At 40.9% G+C, this 15,384-nt stretch overlaps 2 protein-coding genes across 2 annotated transcripts; one reads left to right on the forward strand and one right to left on the reverse strand.

The window, feature by feature from the left end:
* Window positions 1-2,518: 2,518 nt before the first annotated feature.
* On the forward strand, window positions 2,519-8,906 carry RB195_000296 (uncharacterized protein; the record flags this gene model as incomplete). Its single annotated transcript, XM_064196546.1, has 10 exons — window positions 2,519-2,552; window positions 2,622-2,725; window positions 2,819-2,953; window positions 4,338-4,436; window positions 5,034-5,162; window positions 5,227-5,358; window positions 6,191-6,273; window positions 7,070-7,154; window positions 8,619-8,753; window positions 8,814-8,906. The coding sequence occupies 10 exons, from the start codon at window positions 2,519-2,521 to the stop codon at window positions 8,904-8,906; spliced, it is 1,029 nt and encodes a 342-aa protein (XP_064052427.1).
* Window positions 8,907-11,254: 2,348 nt separating this feature from the next.
* On the reverse strand, window positions 11,255-12,249 carry RB195_000297 (uncharacterized protein; the record flags this gene model as incomplete). Its single annotated transcript, XM_013440020.2, has 3 exons — window positions 11,255-11,411; window positions 11,933-12,003; window positions 12,070-12,249. The coding sequence occupies 3 exons, from the start codon at window positions 12,247-12,249 to the stop codon at window positions 11,255-11,257; spliced, it is 408 nt and encodes a 135-aa protein (XP_013295474.2).
* Between the last annotated feature and the right edge of the window lie 3,135 nt (window positions 12,250-15,384).

Below are 15,384 nucleotides of genomic sequence, written 5' to 3' on the forward strand. Positions count from 1 at the left end.
GTAGCATGTGTAAATACAGAGGAAAGCGTTGAGAAGGACGGAAAATATAATGTCAGCTGTGTTATGCGTTTAACAACATCACAATCGACGTGAAAAGAAAAGTTGGTTACAGAGTGGCACAATCTCAACCAAACTATTCAGTGCCACCCTCGAGAATGTAATGCGAGGATAAATGTCATGGTTTAGTCAGACAGAACAAATGCTGGTCGAATTTAATAAAGATTAGTGTAAAAAGATAGGGCTCCAGCTGGTCCTTGGACAATACCATGTTCAGGAGGAACAGATGGGTTTTCGATGCTCAACGCTCACGCTCAACGCAATGAATATGTCTGAGTGCTCCAGCTATGTATATTTAGCTAGGTGGGGATTTTAAAGGCATCACCCCACGTATCTGAGGTGGTACGGATTTCAGGTGGAGTATTCGTATACGGGATGGTAGATTATAGAGAGAGGGAGGTGATTCCGTCCATTTCTTCCCAATTGCCGTAAAAAACGGCCCGGAAGATGCGGCGCGTGCACAAGGCTGGAGCGCTCCAATCGAGGTCCTTGTAGAAAATAGTGCGCCAGAACACCCGAATTCGTACCTTTCGGATTTTACGGCAATTGAGAAGAAATGGACGGAATCACCCCCTTTCCATAGTCTACTATCCCGTAATACTACGCCTGAAATCCGTATCACCTCAGATTCGTGGAGCGGTGCCTGTAACATGATGAACGATCTGAACTTTGAGCTGGACAGGTGGCCTGTGAAGCTTAGAAGAGCATCGAAAATGAAGTGAAGAAGATCAAGAACCTCCAGCTCCGTCTTCAGCTAAAACGACACCACCGTTCTTTCTGCTTTGACGCTTTGACCTACGCTTCAGAAACTTGTGCGTTTTGTAGGCAGGAGGAAAATGCGGTAAAGGTTATAGAACGCTCAATTGAAAGGGTGATAGAAGTGTCTGTTAGTCACTTATTGTTCTCTTCTGAATACATAGTCCTCTAATATCTTCTCATTTGGTGATTCCTTGAACGTTTTTCAATTAATGTAATTGTGACCACAGGTGAAGCAGTTGTTTTGGAGTGGCTTCAGTAAGACCATCAAAACAAGTTTAAACTGTTTTAACTACTTTAAACTGTGTAGGACACGGGGAATACCAGACCACAGATCAGGAACATTATTCAAAACAACCAAAAAAAAAAGTTGATACGTCCGAGCTATTCGTTGTAATCTGTACTTTTATCGCGCAGTGCTCTTGCGACGAAGTCAGCCGTACTGCTCACTCGCTTACAGACAATTTTCTAAAAGAACCATGCCAAGGTGAATCGCAAATGTTATGAATTGAGCTAGACTCACTTGCTATCAGTAAGGGAATAGAAGTACTGAAATTCGAACCTACCAGTCGTTCCACTGTTTGCAAAGATGTACAGTATCGTGTAAAGGCGGTGGAAAACGTGAGGTACGATCTTTTCATACGAAGACTTAGATTTTCCAGACTAAGATTTCCCAGCAATTTTAACTGTCAAGCAACTGAGGTTAGCCAGATTATGATGTCAGTCAGATGCAGAGTACATACATTCCTCTACATGTGAACGAGCTATAGCCGTGCATGAAACTCGGTACAGTTGCGTAAGCTGGAGCGCGCTCGAAATGGTGCGGTGGGGCTAGCGGCGGGATCGAGTTGGGACCATCGAGAGATGCTGCGACGAGGATGCTCTCAATCCTTACCGCTACGTCCCTCCGCATTGCTTCGAGCGCAGCCGCTTACGCAAAGTACCGAAATGTCATGTCGTTCTGACCCGAATATACGCTACAAACGACCCTTCGTGACTCAAAATGATAGCAGATAGTTAGTAATTGTTTTTAGTGGTATTACGCTGTATTCAAATTCAGATCCTCAATCAAACACGACAATAACTCAACACACGTGTTTTCTTATGCCACTTCCGGCCCCCTACGTTCGGTTCTAATTTGTGAAAGCTTGTTTGATACGGGAATGTCTGTGAATCTTCACCTTTCGTCTTTGCCACCATAGACCACCCAAAAAGCCGCAATCCCTGTGCTTCTTTGTGTAGACAGTTGCGTTCCATTACGCTTAAGACGTATCTACACTTGTCCCCTGCCAGGTGGGACCCTTGTCCAACTTTGCTCTTAGGCTGGAATCCGCCCATTGGCTATATTAAGGTGAAACGCTGGTAGTCTGGTAGCCTATCAGAATATCGCAGCGCTTTTTATTCAATTGCTCACGCAATGTTGCATCACAAATCAAATCATCCTGTTTATAGTTATTGATCAACATGTTTTGCAATGCAGCTAGTCGAAAGAAGTACAGATCACTTGCTAGCAGTTCAATTTCGGTGCGGTTGGTGTATACGGAGGATCCAGACGCTCAGCAGATAGCTTCAGTTCCAGCGTCCAGAATTCTCCAGTAGGTTCAAGGATGGGACTCTTAAGTGAAAGAGTAGTAGAAAGGTCCCTTCAGGTATCACTCTTCAGCAGATCAACATTGTTTTAAAGTACAGATAAACTACGGTCGAGATGGACAGGTCTGCCAAAGCAAGCAGTGAACAGCGTAAGTATTTCGAAAACTTCAAGAAGGAGCAAAGATTTGGCGCATTTCTTCTGAACCATACTTTTCAAGCCTCCATCTCGGCAACAAAAAAATTTGACGTCAACTCGATGTTGGCTAAGGTTGTGAACGTCGGGAAGCCCGGAACCGGTTTCACGTCGACAATTCCGGAAAGTGTAGGTCTTGGAGCTGTGTCATTAGAATAATAAACACTTGTAAAAGAAATGAAGTGGTAATGTAGGGCAAGTAATCTCACTTTTCTGATTTAGGATATAATGGATATGAACAAGTTGGCAAAAGAGCTGTTCGCTGCACAGCCGATGATGCTCGAATGTTCAGCACCGTTGAACATTTGCGGGGACATCCATGGTCAACTAAGCGACCTGATCCGAATATTCAACATGGTAAATGTCCTTTTTAGAAAAATGATGGTCGCATACCCTTCACAATCTTCTCAATTTCGCATTATACAGTATTTTTTCGCTTAAAACTTGTGATATCTCTTCAAAAAGGGCACTAACAAGCAGTGTAAGGTATTCGCACACTTCCAGCTGATCACGTCCATGGCCTGCAAGGTCGTGTTGCCAGAATTCAAAGAGCCTTCGGTCAAGTTACACTGCGCGTAGATGAGCTGTTGAGGACTATCATTGTCCTTGACCGCTCCACCGTTTTTTTTTGACAAGTTGGATGTTCTCGCCGAAGATCTTTTCACTTCACTTACAAAAAAACTAAATTGATGATGCTTATAGATTTTTGGCGCAGAGGAAAATCAACGAGGTGGACGACAGATAGGTGCACAACTGGACCAACTCCCCTACGTTTTATAAGGGTACCTTTTCTTTTCTGATGAGTGACGAGTGTACCGTCATTCATCTTCCACATATCGCTCCTTCTGCTCTTGGTCTCTTGCCGAGCAAGCAGGAAGAACGTTGATACGCTTTGCAGCCTTGAGAAAAGCATGCATGATATTGTTCACGTGTTGTAAGAGCAGAGTCTGAGGCAATCTCCATAGCAAGTCGTGCACTTGTTACACGGGTCCAGAATCAGAAACGTCCTGAGCAATCTGAGCTTTAATTGGCTGTTAGCGATCGTCATATCGCCCGACTTTTGAGATAACAAGGTCCTGTGTGCAGAATACTGAAGTTTGTATGTAGAATATGATGAAGATACAGGAAGACATTCTTGCCATACTAGGCAACCCTGGCATGACACGCTTAGCTTTCACCACTGGTTATCGGCAGCCTATTTAGATCAGGGGAACACCTTGCGAGTTTTCGACAAGACGATGGAGAATATTGGCAGTGTTTCACTGCCAGCTAAACTTCTGACTCCGAAGTTGGAAATATGGAAGATGCCGAACTCCTTATTAGCTTCGTATCCCTTACCAGAGGACACGCCTCCATTGTACATCGTAGTTCGGCGCCCAGAGTCATCTCAATGCTACTTTGAGGTGGTAAAGAGTTGTGAACGGAAAACACTCTCCGAATCTGATCCGCAACAGTCCTTTCAGTAGAGCATGTGTACAATTGTCCGTGGTCAATCGCCCACTCCTATTCCGCACCGCGCCGCCCTCGTTACCAAGCTCAGTCGTTTCCGTGTAGCGCGGTTGATCGGTAAAACGTAGAATGTCTTCCAAATCCCTTCATGTATCCTATATCCTTTATCCCTTATCCCTTTGTGCTTGTGTCATTTGAACCATCACCATGAGCGTTTACTGGTTTATTTTGCACGAATAGAGTTTAGGTGCACTCATCATCTGAACTCTCCATTAACTCTACCATCTTCCAGGTCGGATGGCCACCAACTGTGAATTACTTATTTCTTGGCGATTACATCGACCGTGGACAGTGGAGTGTCGAAACGATTCTGTTGCTGCTTTTATTAAAAGTATCTTATTATTTTATTCCCAAGTTGTTGTAGAGCCCATTTGACAGTGAAAGTGAACATTGTGGAACGAAACTAAAAATTGAGTGCAGCGTGAAGCTAAGTTGAAGGGGATTCGCACACAAATCCGGAGCACGGTGCAAAAGCGCAACATTTTGCTTACTTGAATTACAGTAGGGTAAAAAGGACATGAATCTCGGTGCTATCGAAATGTTGCGGAGGAGCCTGGGGGTTAGGATCGAAGGGAGACCCACGCTAGAACCACTCATCGCGTCATGTCGCGATGGTCCCACCTCGATCCCAACCGCTACCTCTACCGCACCGCTTCAAGATCAGCTGGTTACGCGCAATTGCACTGAGATTTATGTCGTTTTGAGTCGACTGTAGCAATCCAAAAGCTAGGTAGATCAAAGGATCTTTATCGAAATAGCTCACCTTCGACCAGTTGCTTATTCATAAGAACTGATATTTATAGGGGAAATATAAATTCGTTCGTTATAAAGCATTCTTAAATGAAAAACTAATTGCAAACTAACAATTACAAATTGTAGATGAAATTTTCCTCTCATTCATTCTGTTAATGCAAAAAAAAACTTTTAGTTAAAATTCCCCGACAACTTTTTACTACTGCGTGGTAACCACGAGACTGTGATTGTAAACAGGATTTATGGATTCTACGAAGATCTCGTCCGTCGATTTGGCACACCTCGTTTGTTTAACTCTTTCCAGGTAAGACTGTTAGAAAAGAGTTAAACGAACGTAACGTTGTGGCAGTAAATCCTCTAATTACTAGGATGTTTTCGCCGTGATGCCTATGTCTGCAATAGTTTCTGATCGGATTCTTTGCATGCACGGAGGTCTCTCGCCACAGCTACTAAGTGCCGCGTCCATCGATATTCTTAACAGGATCGCCCGTCCTGTCCCGGTATGTTCAGCGCTAGTTATCGGGGTCGTGGATTGTGGGGAAGAGGGTGTTTTCGTACATCTCTCCCTGTATCAGTGTAGACAGACGACCCCAGAAAGCTGTTACTTGCGACCTATCCTATTGCAGCGCGCCACCCTTGCGCTCTCCCGCCTGCGATTCGTCGAAAATCCATCCGGACGAATCGCAGGCGGAGGGCGGGGGCGGGGCGCAAAGGTTGCGCATTGCAACAGAAACCGTCGTAAGAAACAGTTCCGGGGTTGTCCGTTTACACTGATACAGAGATAGATGTACGGGATCATCCCCTTCCCTACAATCTACGACTCTGTATAGGCATCACTCGCCTGAGATCCGTACTACCTCAGATTCGTGGGATTATGCCTCTGATCTCGAGGAGGAATCTCTGGGACATTTCTCTCGGAAGGAATGAAATGCCCATAAAGGCGTGGAGGCGTAACTTCATAGTTGGAGTCAAAACGACATGAAGCACGGACAGTTGCGTATACAGCTGTGCTCGAAGCGATGCGGTGGAGACAGCGGTTGAAATCGAGGTGGGACCATGGCGAACTGCAGGGATGGGTGGCGATAGTGAGGGTCCTCACACGATCCCAACCGTTGCGTTTCCGCCGCGCCGCTTCGAGCGCAGCCGCTTACGCAACTGTCCGTGCTTCATCTCGTTTTGATCCAACTATATGTAAAAGTGAATGAATGATGAATTCTCTTTGGAAATGCCTCTCATTTTTTTAGCCTTACAATCCTGAAACACGTTTGATTTCTGGCCTGTTGTTTCTTCATAGAAAGCTTCCATAATAGTCTATAAAGACCCATATTACAGGATCCACCAAATCCTTCACTTCCGCTCGATTTGCTTTGGGCCGATCCTGACATAAACATAAAGAAGTTCAAGTTTAGCATACGGTAATCCTTTGCTTATCACTTTCTTCAATCTGCCGGTGATTTTGGCAAAACACTACCATGAATCAACCAGCAGAACCTTAAAAGCGATGCAGACGGTGAATAGTTGTCGAACTGGAAGTACCTCTTAGTGGTAGCACCCTCGGTCCGCGTGGTACTGGCTACACCTGTACCATTTATAGCAGCTATGTTTCTAGAGTCTGCGGAAGCGATATTGAAATAACCGATTATTTAAAAAGGGACAGAACGTGGGTGTAGCGCAGTCGGTAGAAGGTTCGGCTTGTGGCTGCACGATCGATCGAAGGTTCGAATCCAACCAACCAATCTACCAATCCAATCTAGTGCCAACCATCCTTTGATCGATGGTCGATAGATTCGTTCCAGACTCGTCTAGGAGGATAAAAACACTGACTTGACCCATTGGCTCACCCCCGCAAGTCATTGTAAGGCTGCAATGCGTTCATTGACTTCAATCAGTTCTGGATTAAAGTCGAACCTCATAGGAATTGACCAAAGCGGTGCACTTCAACTTTTATCGAATGCACTGTGTCAAGGTGAAGCATCATGGATCGTCAACACCAAGGAGATTGGCCTCACATAAAGACACACCCCGAATCAAAATGTTCGACTGGCGGCTGTACACCTCAAGCCTCCACAACGTTACCCGAGAAATTAAAATTTTCAAAATATCTTTTGTACACGTATCAGCTGTTTTTGCACGCTTTAGCTTTAGTGTTTTGTCAAAGTAACCACGATTTTCACCTTTAAGGAAGAAAAAAAAGCAATGTTTTCATTTCAGAGGTGTAAGTTGCACCTTTGGACCGGATGTGTTGCAGACTGTGCTGGAGAAATTCGGATTAGATCTTGTGGCAAGAGCTCATCAGGTACGTCCTATAACTAGAACAAGGACTATGCAGATATTGGCATATTGGAATTTTCTCGTTGTAGTTAACAGCTGAGAAATTTCCTTTTGTTTAAAGGCTACCACGAAACTGACGAGGTCCTTGTGGCCAAATGTAGAGTTCAGAATGTGAATGTCAACGAGCGATAAGCGTGGCTTCGCTCAATCCCCCCCCCCCCCCTTCCCACCCCCCAACCCCACCAATCGTTCTTTAAAATGGCGTAGGAACCGACTTAGTCCCTACGATATCAGAACGCGCCATCCTCGTACACGCTTCAGTTCCCTTAGCAGCCTATTCATTGATTTATTAATTGATTTTGCTTGAATAAGCTGCTCAGGGGGCGAGTGTAGTGAAGCGGTTAGAGGTTCCACTCCTTGCACCATCGATCGGAGGTTCGAATCCCCCCTAGTGCTCACCAAGCCAAAAAAAAAACCAAAAAAAAAAACATCAAAAACGACTTTACTGGGATAGGCAGAGCTTAGTGACCACAGCTGGCATAGGATATGCCTAATCCTTCTTATCATCAACCTCTTCTGTAGGCAAATGTTCGGCTGCACATAATCGCCTAGGTGGATGTAGTGTAGCGGCTTAGAGGCTTCGTTTCCTGCACGATCGATCGGAGGTTTGAATCCGCGCTGGTGTTCACCAAGCAATTCATTCCTCCTGGGTCGGTAAATTGGTACCACACTTGTCTAGGAGAATAAAAACACTGACTTGACACATCGGCTAGCCACCGAAAGTCACTGTATACACGTTCACAAAACTTCAAGCGTTTCTGAATTGAAGTGAATGTTGGGGCGCATCACAAGCGGATTGATTAACGCCAGAAACCTTACCCCTTAACTTTAAGCTGTTGAGGAAACCTTATTGATTTTCTACCGCTCGCACGTGGATGCGGCGCGTGTGGAGAGTTCCAACCTCGAGTTCGAACCTGACTTATAGGAACAAGCGCCTCTTTCCAGTACGACTAGGGGGAACTGAGCATGGCCACGCTTATATTCATAAACTAAAACCCAAACCCTATATGTCTCACGGAGACCCGAACCTCGTAAGTTCCGTGATGCGCTGCTTTTAAGACCTTAAGTCTTTTAAGACTTTTAAAGACAGACACTTTATCCTTTAAACCTTTAAAGGTCGGGAATTCAAAGAAGATAGGCAAATCCCGTCGAAAAAAAACCAATGAAATAGCCAATTTTTAACTCCGCTTCTTAGTTCTTAGTTCTTAGGGAGTTTTAGGCCAAGCTAAAAAAAATCACAATTTCCATTTTTGCGGTAGTGAATCTGTAAAAATTTATAGAAAACGCTTTTGTGAGCTTTGCCAGATAGCAAATCAATTAAGATGTTCTCCAAATTTGTAACAATTTAAAAAAAGACCTTTAACAACTCTTCCCAGCTTTCCCCGACTGGAATTTAGTTGAAATTTTATCCGAATCTTGCTGAATTTAGGTCGTACAAGACGGATATGAATTCTTCTCAAATCGTAAGCTGGTCACAATCTTCTCTGCTCCACACTATTGTGGACAATTCGACAACGCAGCAGCAGTGATGATTGTTAACGATGATCTTCAATGTTCGTTCAAGGTAAAACTATAGACGAACAGGAGCTAATCCTAAGGAACGAGGGTAAAATTTCCATTACAGATCCTTCGACCGCTCTTTCCTGGACGAATTGTAAAAGTTGCAGAGCCACGAGAAGTGACCGTTTACGGTAAAATGCCAGAAATTCCACACTAAAAGAAAGTATCCTAAAATAAATATTCATCTCCTTATGTGTTGCTTGAACACCTCCGAATCGAGACGGTGAGAATTTCAAAAAAAAAAAAAAATCGAGGGAATCAAGAAGAGCCCGTTATTGTTTATTTCTGTAAATTTCCAACATTTTTTTTTGTGTTTCTGTCGCGTTATCGCAACTTAAACGTAGCACATGCGGCAGGGCTGCTAGGATTGGGCAATGGGGGAGGATAATATAAGTAAATATGTAAGTAGTAAATAAATAGTAATTAATAGTAAATACTATAAAAGTACAGAAGCGTTGGCGACACGTGAGCGCTTTGCACGTGGCTCGAACCTTATACCAACTGTGTTGTGGTTAGGCAGCGAAACGCCAGACCCACCTCTATGACCAGAAAAAATTACCAATTCACGGTCCCCGGAGGGATGAAAGGTTTGGTAATACAAGGGGGGTTTCGAAACTCCGATAGATCACAGAAACACAGCGGAACCTCCTACCGACAGCGCACTGACCGCTCTTGACTAGTGAATAAATTGACTAAAGCTAATCGTCCTCGATTTGAGGTATAGATGTCATAAGAGGATTTTTCACTTTTTGTAGTAAGAGAACGACATATTCGACATATTATCCGCTATAAAAAGAACTGCGCCAGATTCCACTGACAACAAATTCGGTTCCGATTTTTCCAGAGATGTTCTGACTCAGATAAAGTGTGTTTCGTTTTTTTTTCTGACGCACCATTGGTGTATGTGAAGAAAATTAATAAGTAGAATTTGTGTTCAAATGTTGTTATCTTTGACGCTCAGGGAAATGTGAATTTTTGCGAAGAGGAGACAGAGCTTGTGGTTCTGCTTGACTTGATAAGCTGTCTAAGACGTTTAACACTTTATTCAATCCACCTACACAGTTATACAGTTTATTGTTGGTCCTATTTTATGCGTGTCCGCCAACATTAAAAATGACTCGTTTTGTGGAAGTTTGTGCGATTTTATTACGTTATAAAAACGGTGATTTCAATCTATTGCAAAGATTTTCATCGATTCTACCAGATCTGTATCTGTACACATCCAGAGACATCTGGACATCATTTAAATGCTAACGTACTGAAACGAGCTCTTACTCTATAGCTCATGCTAGATATACTTATTTACTTTGAAGATTTTATAATGCCATTGAGCGGAGACCAAATACTAACAGGGAGAGACGAAGAGTTGAATGGAATAAGCTCAAATATGAATACGACGAATAAAATCGAAAAAAAAAAACATCGAGCTTTTTTAGTCCTCTGAGAAAGAGAGATAGAGGCTGAAAATTTAAGAAAAAAGTGAATAATTTCGCCTCTTCCTAGACGATCCATTTATAGATCATCCTCCACTGAATCTCCTGAATTGGGTGAAGAGGCTAATCCAAGTCAAAATATATAAGATAGCCTAGTAATAAAAAGCCAAGTAATAAATGAAGACGAAGCTGAAATATCAAGCTTTCAATAAATTTCCAATCGGGAACAACCTCGCTAGCTACATTATATGACGGAATACAAGACAATCCGACCCATGCTACAACGATAGTGTGAAGAAAAAGGATACAAACAATTGTTTTGCAGCAAAAGGTCGAAAATCTGGAATGAAACTGTTCCAAAAGTGAGATGATCATATGACAGAACATAAGAGGCTGTTGGTGTACAACGACTGACCACTCTTTGAAAAAGACGGGACAGTTTCAGTTCCAGAACAATTTCTTCTTAGAAAAAAGCGTCACGGAGAAGATAGAACCATTGAAAAGCAGTGCGTTGCCAAATTGACGTTGTGTTGGATGAGCTGATGGACAATACAGAGCTCGAGATGTAGTTCACAAGTTTAAGTGCGGCCCCACTCAATTCCCCCTAATCGTCGTGAATAACAGTGTGGGAAAGATATTTATCCCTACGAAATACGTTAGAACATCCACCTTCGTACACACTCTGGTCCCGTCAGCAGCCTATTCATTGGTTTTACTTGAGTAGGTTACTAAGGAGACCTCATTGATCTTCGTCCGCTCGCTCGTAGACGCAGTACGTGCACAAAGGCGCGTTCCAACACATCTCGTAGGCATGAATGGCGTTTCCCACGCTGTCTTTCAGCACGATTAGGGGGAAATAGGTCGCGCTCATATCCGTAATATACTTTCCATCACATTTCCACGCTACGTCAATTTCATTTTCAATTTTCTGCTGCCTTTAAAGCAGACGAAACAGTTTTCGGTTCCAAGACAATTTCATCCTAGGCAAAAATCACGGAAAAGACGAAGCAATTGAGGATTTCAGAGTTCAACAACACCGAAAAAAAGAAGAGTTGTACGAATCGTATATGGATTAAATGGGTTTGTTATGTTTCCCTTTAGAAGACCTAGGTTCCGTCACATCGTAATCAGATGGGGATTTCGCTCGTTTCGGTTTCCTTTCCGATAGAGTTGACGCAAGTGTTCTATGAAGAAATTGTTTGTTTGTATTTAGGCTTCTCGGACGCAGCCTAAATTAAAGCATTTAGTGTTTTAATGTTTTTAAACGTTTATATTGACAATCTAGTGGTTTTTTCTGACATTAAATTAAATTCTTCTAATTTTTAAAACAATTTCAATGACAATCTAGCATTTCTATAACGTATGAGTTTCTCTGTAGAAAATCTTTGGAGAAGAAAATCATCTATGATACCGTAGCCCAAAATTACTTTTACTATAAGAAAAATTGTTAAAACTACTACTAATAGATACAGATTATTAGTTGATGACCTGTTCAAGCTTAAAGACAAAAACACATGGATTTCCCTTATGTTATCCGTTGATCCAGAACGATGAAAGAAAAATTACTTGAGAAGAAGGTGAAGCAACCTCAATTCCAAGTCAATTGCAATTTTTTCTATGTGTAGCTAAATGTTCTATCCTGTTGTTCCAAGTCAAAAATTCTTCAATTTTACAGAAATCTTTCATTATTTTATTATTTTATTTTTTTTACTTCCATAGTCTGAATGGAGCTGAATTAAATTCTACTCACCATCCTTGCGGTCCAACCAATTCTGCTCGTTCTTTTGCTCTCTTAGAATCACGCAGAATTGCTTCAGCAGCCTGAATAACGGGGAGTTCTGAGGCAAACTCGAAAATGTGGCCCAAGCGTAAGCCATCTCGACCAACCTTGCGTCTCGTCTCTTCCGTTTCCGGATCTTTCTGCTCAGTATCTTCTGTTGTGAGCTTCACAGATTGTGACGACGTTCCTGGCGTCGGATCGAATGCTGGCGGTGTACCCGTCTCGACTTTTCTTTTTCGATTCAGAAGGGAGTTCATTTTGGCTTGTTTACTGCTAAGATCGACCATTCTGCAACACTTGAACGTGTGTTCCAGAAAAATTTCCACAATTTTTTTTTAAAGAGAGATCAATTTTTGGATCAAAATCAATAAGAATACTATGAACGTCACTGTCATTTTCCCAATACTCACTACGTAAACGCTTAAGTCACTAATGCCACACATGCAGAATAGGAGGATAATATCCTGCTATTTGTTGGATTAACGCAGACGCCCTTCTCCTCGAAATCCCAGAATAATAAAATTTAAGAAAATAATTGATTTTAGCTTGAATTCGAGAAAAAACTTTGAAAAAATTAGACGCTACTAGCGCATTTATTTTACAAAGATTTTACGACGAAATATTTTGTTCTATGTATTTTTTTTTGGTAGAAAAAAGGAGTACTCATGAGGCAGAGCAGTAATAGTTACAAGTATAAGCATCTTCTTAACCAAACTTATCACACTCCTCCATAGGAAAATGAAAATTTTGACTTTTTATTTACGATATTTTTCCATTCAGGAATTTTTTGAATACTTTTTTCTTACTTTTTTGTGCAGCATTGGTGTACGTAAATAAATTTCAAAAAAATAGTCATTGCCGCAAATTTTGGATGTAAGCGGCAACAAGACTGTACTACCTTCGAATTTACAGCTATCTACATATATATATATATATATATATATATATATATATATATATATATATATATATATATATATATATGAGCATCACAAAAAAAAGCAAAATGCATTATTTTCTAAGAAATATTAATATTCTAAGAAATAACATCTTAGAATACTTAATACTATTTTAAATAATAATAATGCATTTTCTTTATTTTCCGTAATATTTCAATTTTTTTTACATTTGTTTCGAAAAAAACGAAAAGGGGACAAGAACCATTGACTATTACAACAATTTGATGCACTTATATTAGTGAAATTACGATTCATGGTAGTGTACTGTACCGTACTGTAACCGTACGCTGCCGATGTTGAAAACGAAAAAGGAACGGTGTTCACCATAACAAAAAAACATTACTTTTATGCAAACCTCTTCATAGGAACTATAGAAATCAGGCAAAGTTCATGAAGTATTGATAAATTCGAAGTATTCATTCGTATTGTGATCTATACAGAGCTAAAAAAACTAACTTCCCTTCTTACCCGTAGACGTGGGACGTTTTGAGGTGCTTCGTAGGGGAAAACGATGCAATAAAAGCTTTTCTCATGCTGTTTTTCTGACTAATCAGTGGGATCTCCCAAGCCTTCAGGGGAAAATCTCCTAACTCATCCGACCGTAATCACTCGCTAAGAGATCCACACATCTGGGTTTGGTTGGTTCAAATGGTAAAAAAATATATAACGAAGAGCATTGCGATGTGCATGTGACGATGTTAGGATGATTCCTGATCGATGACTATGCCGGAAAAGAAACTAGCGGGACCTCATGCGTGCTATTTCCAAAGGATCAAACAATTGAAGTACACTCTTCCGAAAGAATGGGACCTATTCGAATCAAAGATCCTGGATATTTTCTCTGAATCGTCATACAAGTTATTTTCCTTCTATTTTTTCTATTCTATATTTTATTTATTATTATTCTATTATTATTAGTAATACCATCACTATTTATTCTACATATTTTCTACATATTTTCTCTACATTACCATTTCAGCGAATTTAACCGGACATATTCAATTCTACTACCTTCACCGGTGGATACGACTCAACACAGTCAGATCATTTCCTACAAAACCACAAAATTGAATAAATAAGTGAATAAATAAATATAAAATAAATGAATTAATTAATAGTATAAATAATATAATATAAAATAACTAAATAAATTGAGCGAAATGCGCCGAGCGACCACCCACCACTCTTAAACCAAGAGGATACGAGCCAGACCAAAGTTTTGTGAGTTCCATTATATGAGGTTGAGTCATAAATAACTTCCGTTTTGCTTTTCATATATTTATTGCGATGATTTATTGTGAATTTTACTGTACTGAGTTTCTCTGCTGACCCTCTCGCTGTTTAACGTGGATTTTATCCCAGTATTGACCTAAAAACATCGTCCGCCGTTGTTTTTAGGTCAATACTGGAACAAAATCTACGTCAAACTGGAGGTCTGAGGAGTGACACCCCTCTCCTTTCCTTGGTTTCCCTTTCAAGATCACATTTCCAGAACAGAATTTGACTAATCAATATTATCCAACCGCCCAATCGATTATCACACCTTCACCATACACACTGCACATTTTTTGGCCACAGCACTATTGCTTTGCTTAAATTCCCTAAGCAAAAAACGTATTTATGTGAATAAGTAAATAAAAATAAATAAAACATGGCGTAAGTCTATTTTTTGGTCCTCTAATTTCAAGGTGAACAGAAAAAGCCAAACGTGACTTGTAAAACCAAAGTTCTGGCTGCGTAAGGATAACAAAAATCCCTTGTTTGAATAACCCATTGTAAACGTAAACAATAACAAAAGATGTCATGTACCTTGGCGGAGGTTATTTATGACTCAACCTAATAGAAACTAGTTTACCAGGTGTAAAATTTTTCTCGTGGTTACAAAAGGTTAAAAATTACTTATTTACAAAACCCATTAAAATAATGACCCTTCGAAGGAAAGTTTTGAGATTTCACCTTTTCAACGAATATCTGACGTGGATAACTAGCTAAGTAATCGTTTTAGGACACAATCCTAGAGTCCTATGATTGTTACCAGGTCTAATGACATAATTTATACATAAGGTTCAGATATGTACAAGTAGGAAACATTGAAAAGAACACTTTTGCGAGTATCTGAAACGGTTTTGGCATTGCCAAACACAGAAAAAAGAAATATATTTATATATTCACATGACGTAAAACCACAGAACACAGCAGTTATGACTTAGAAGAATACACGGTCAAAGATGCTAAAGTCAGCAGGAATGGCAAGTTCTGAAGAAGAAGAAAAAAAATTACATTACATTAGTGGCACATTCGAAGAGGTCAGTACGATGACCAAGCACGATGTTACACGCACGACTAACTATGAACTACTCTTATGGTGAATTAGTGCTAATCGACAACATTTGGGGAAATGGGTAGCGGATAAAGTGAACAGTGCAAATTCTGGAGAGGAAGTATGTGGATAGACGAAGTGAA

The sequence above is a fragment of the Necator americanus genome, chromosome IV, assembly GCF_031761385.1.
Source record: "Necator americanus strain Aroian chromosome IV, whole genome shotgun sequence".
NCBI lineage: Eukaryota > Metazoa > Nematoda > Chromadorea > Rhabditida > Ancylostomatidae > Necator > Necator americanus.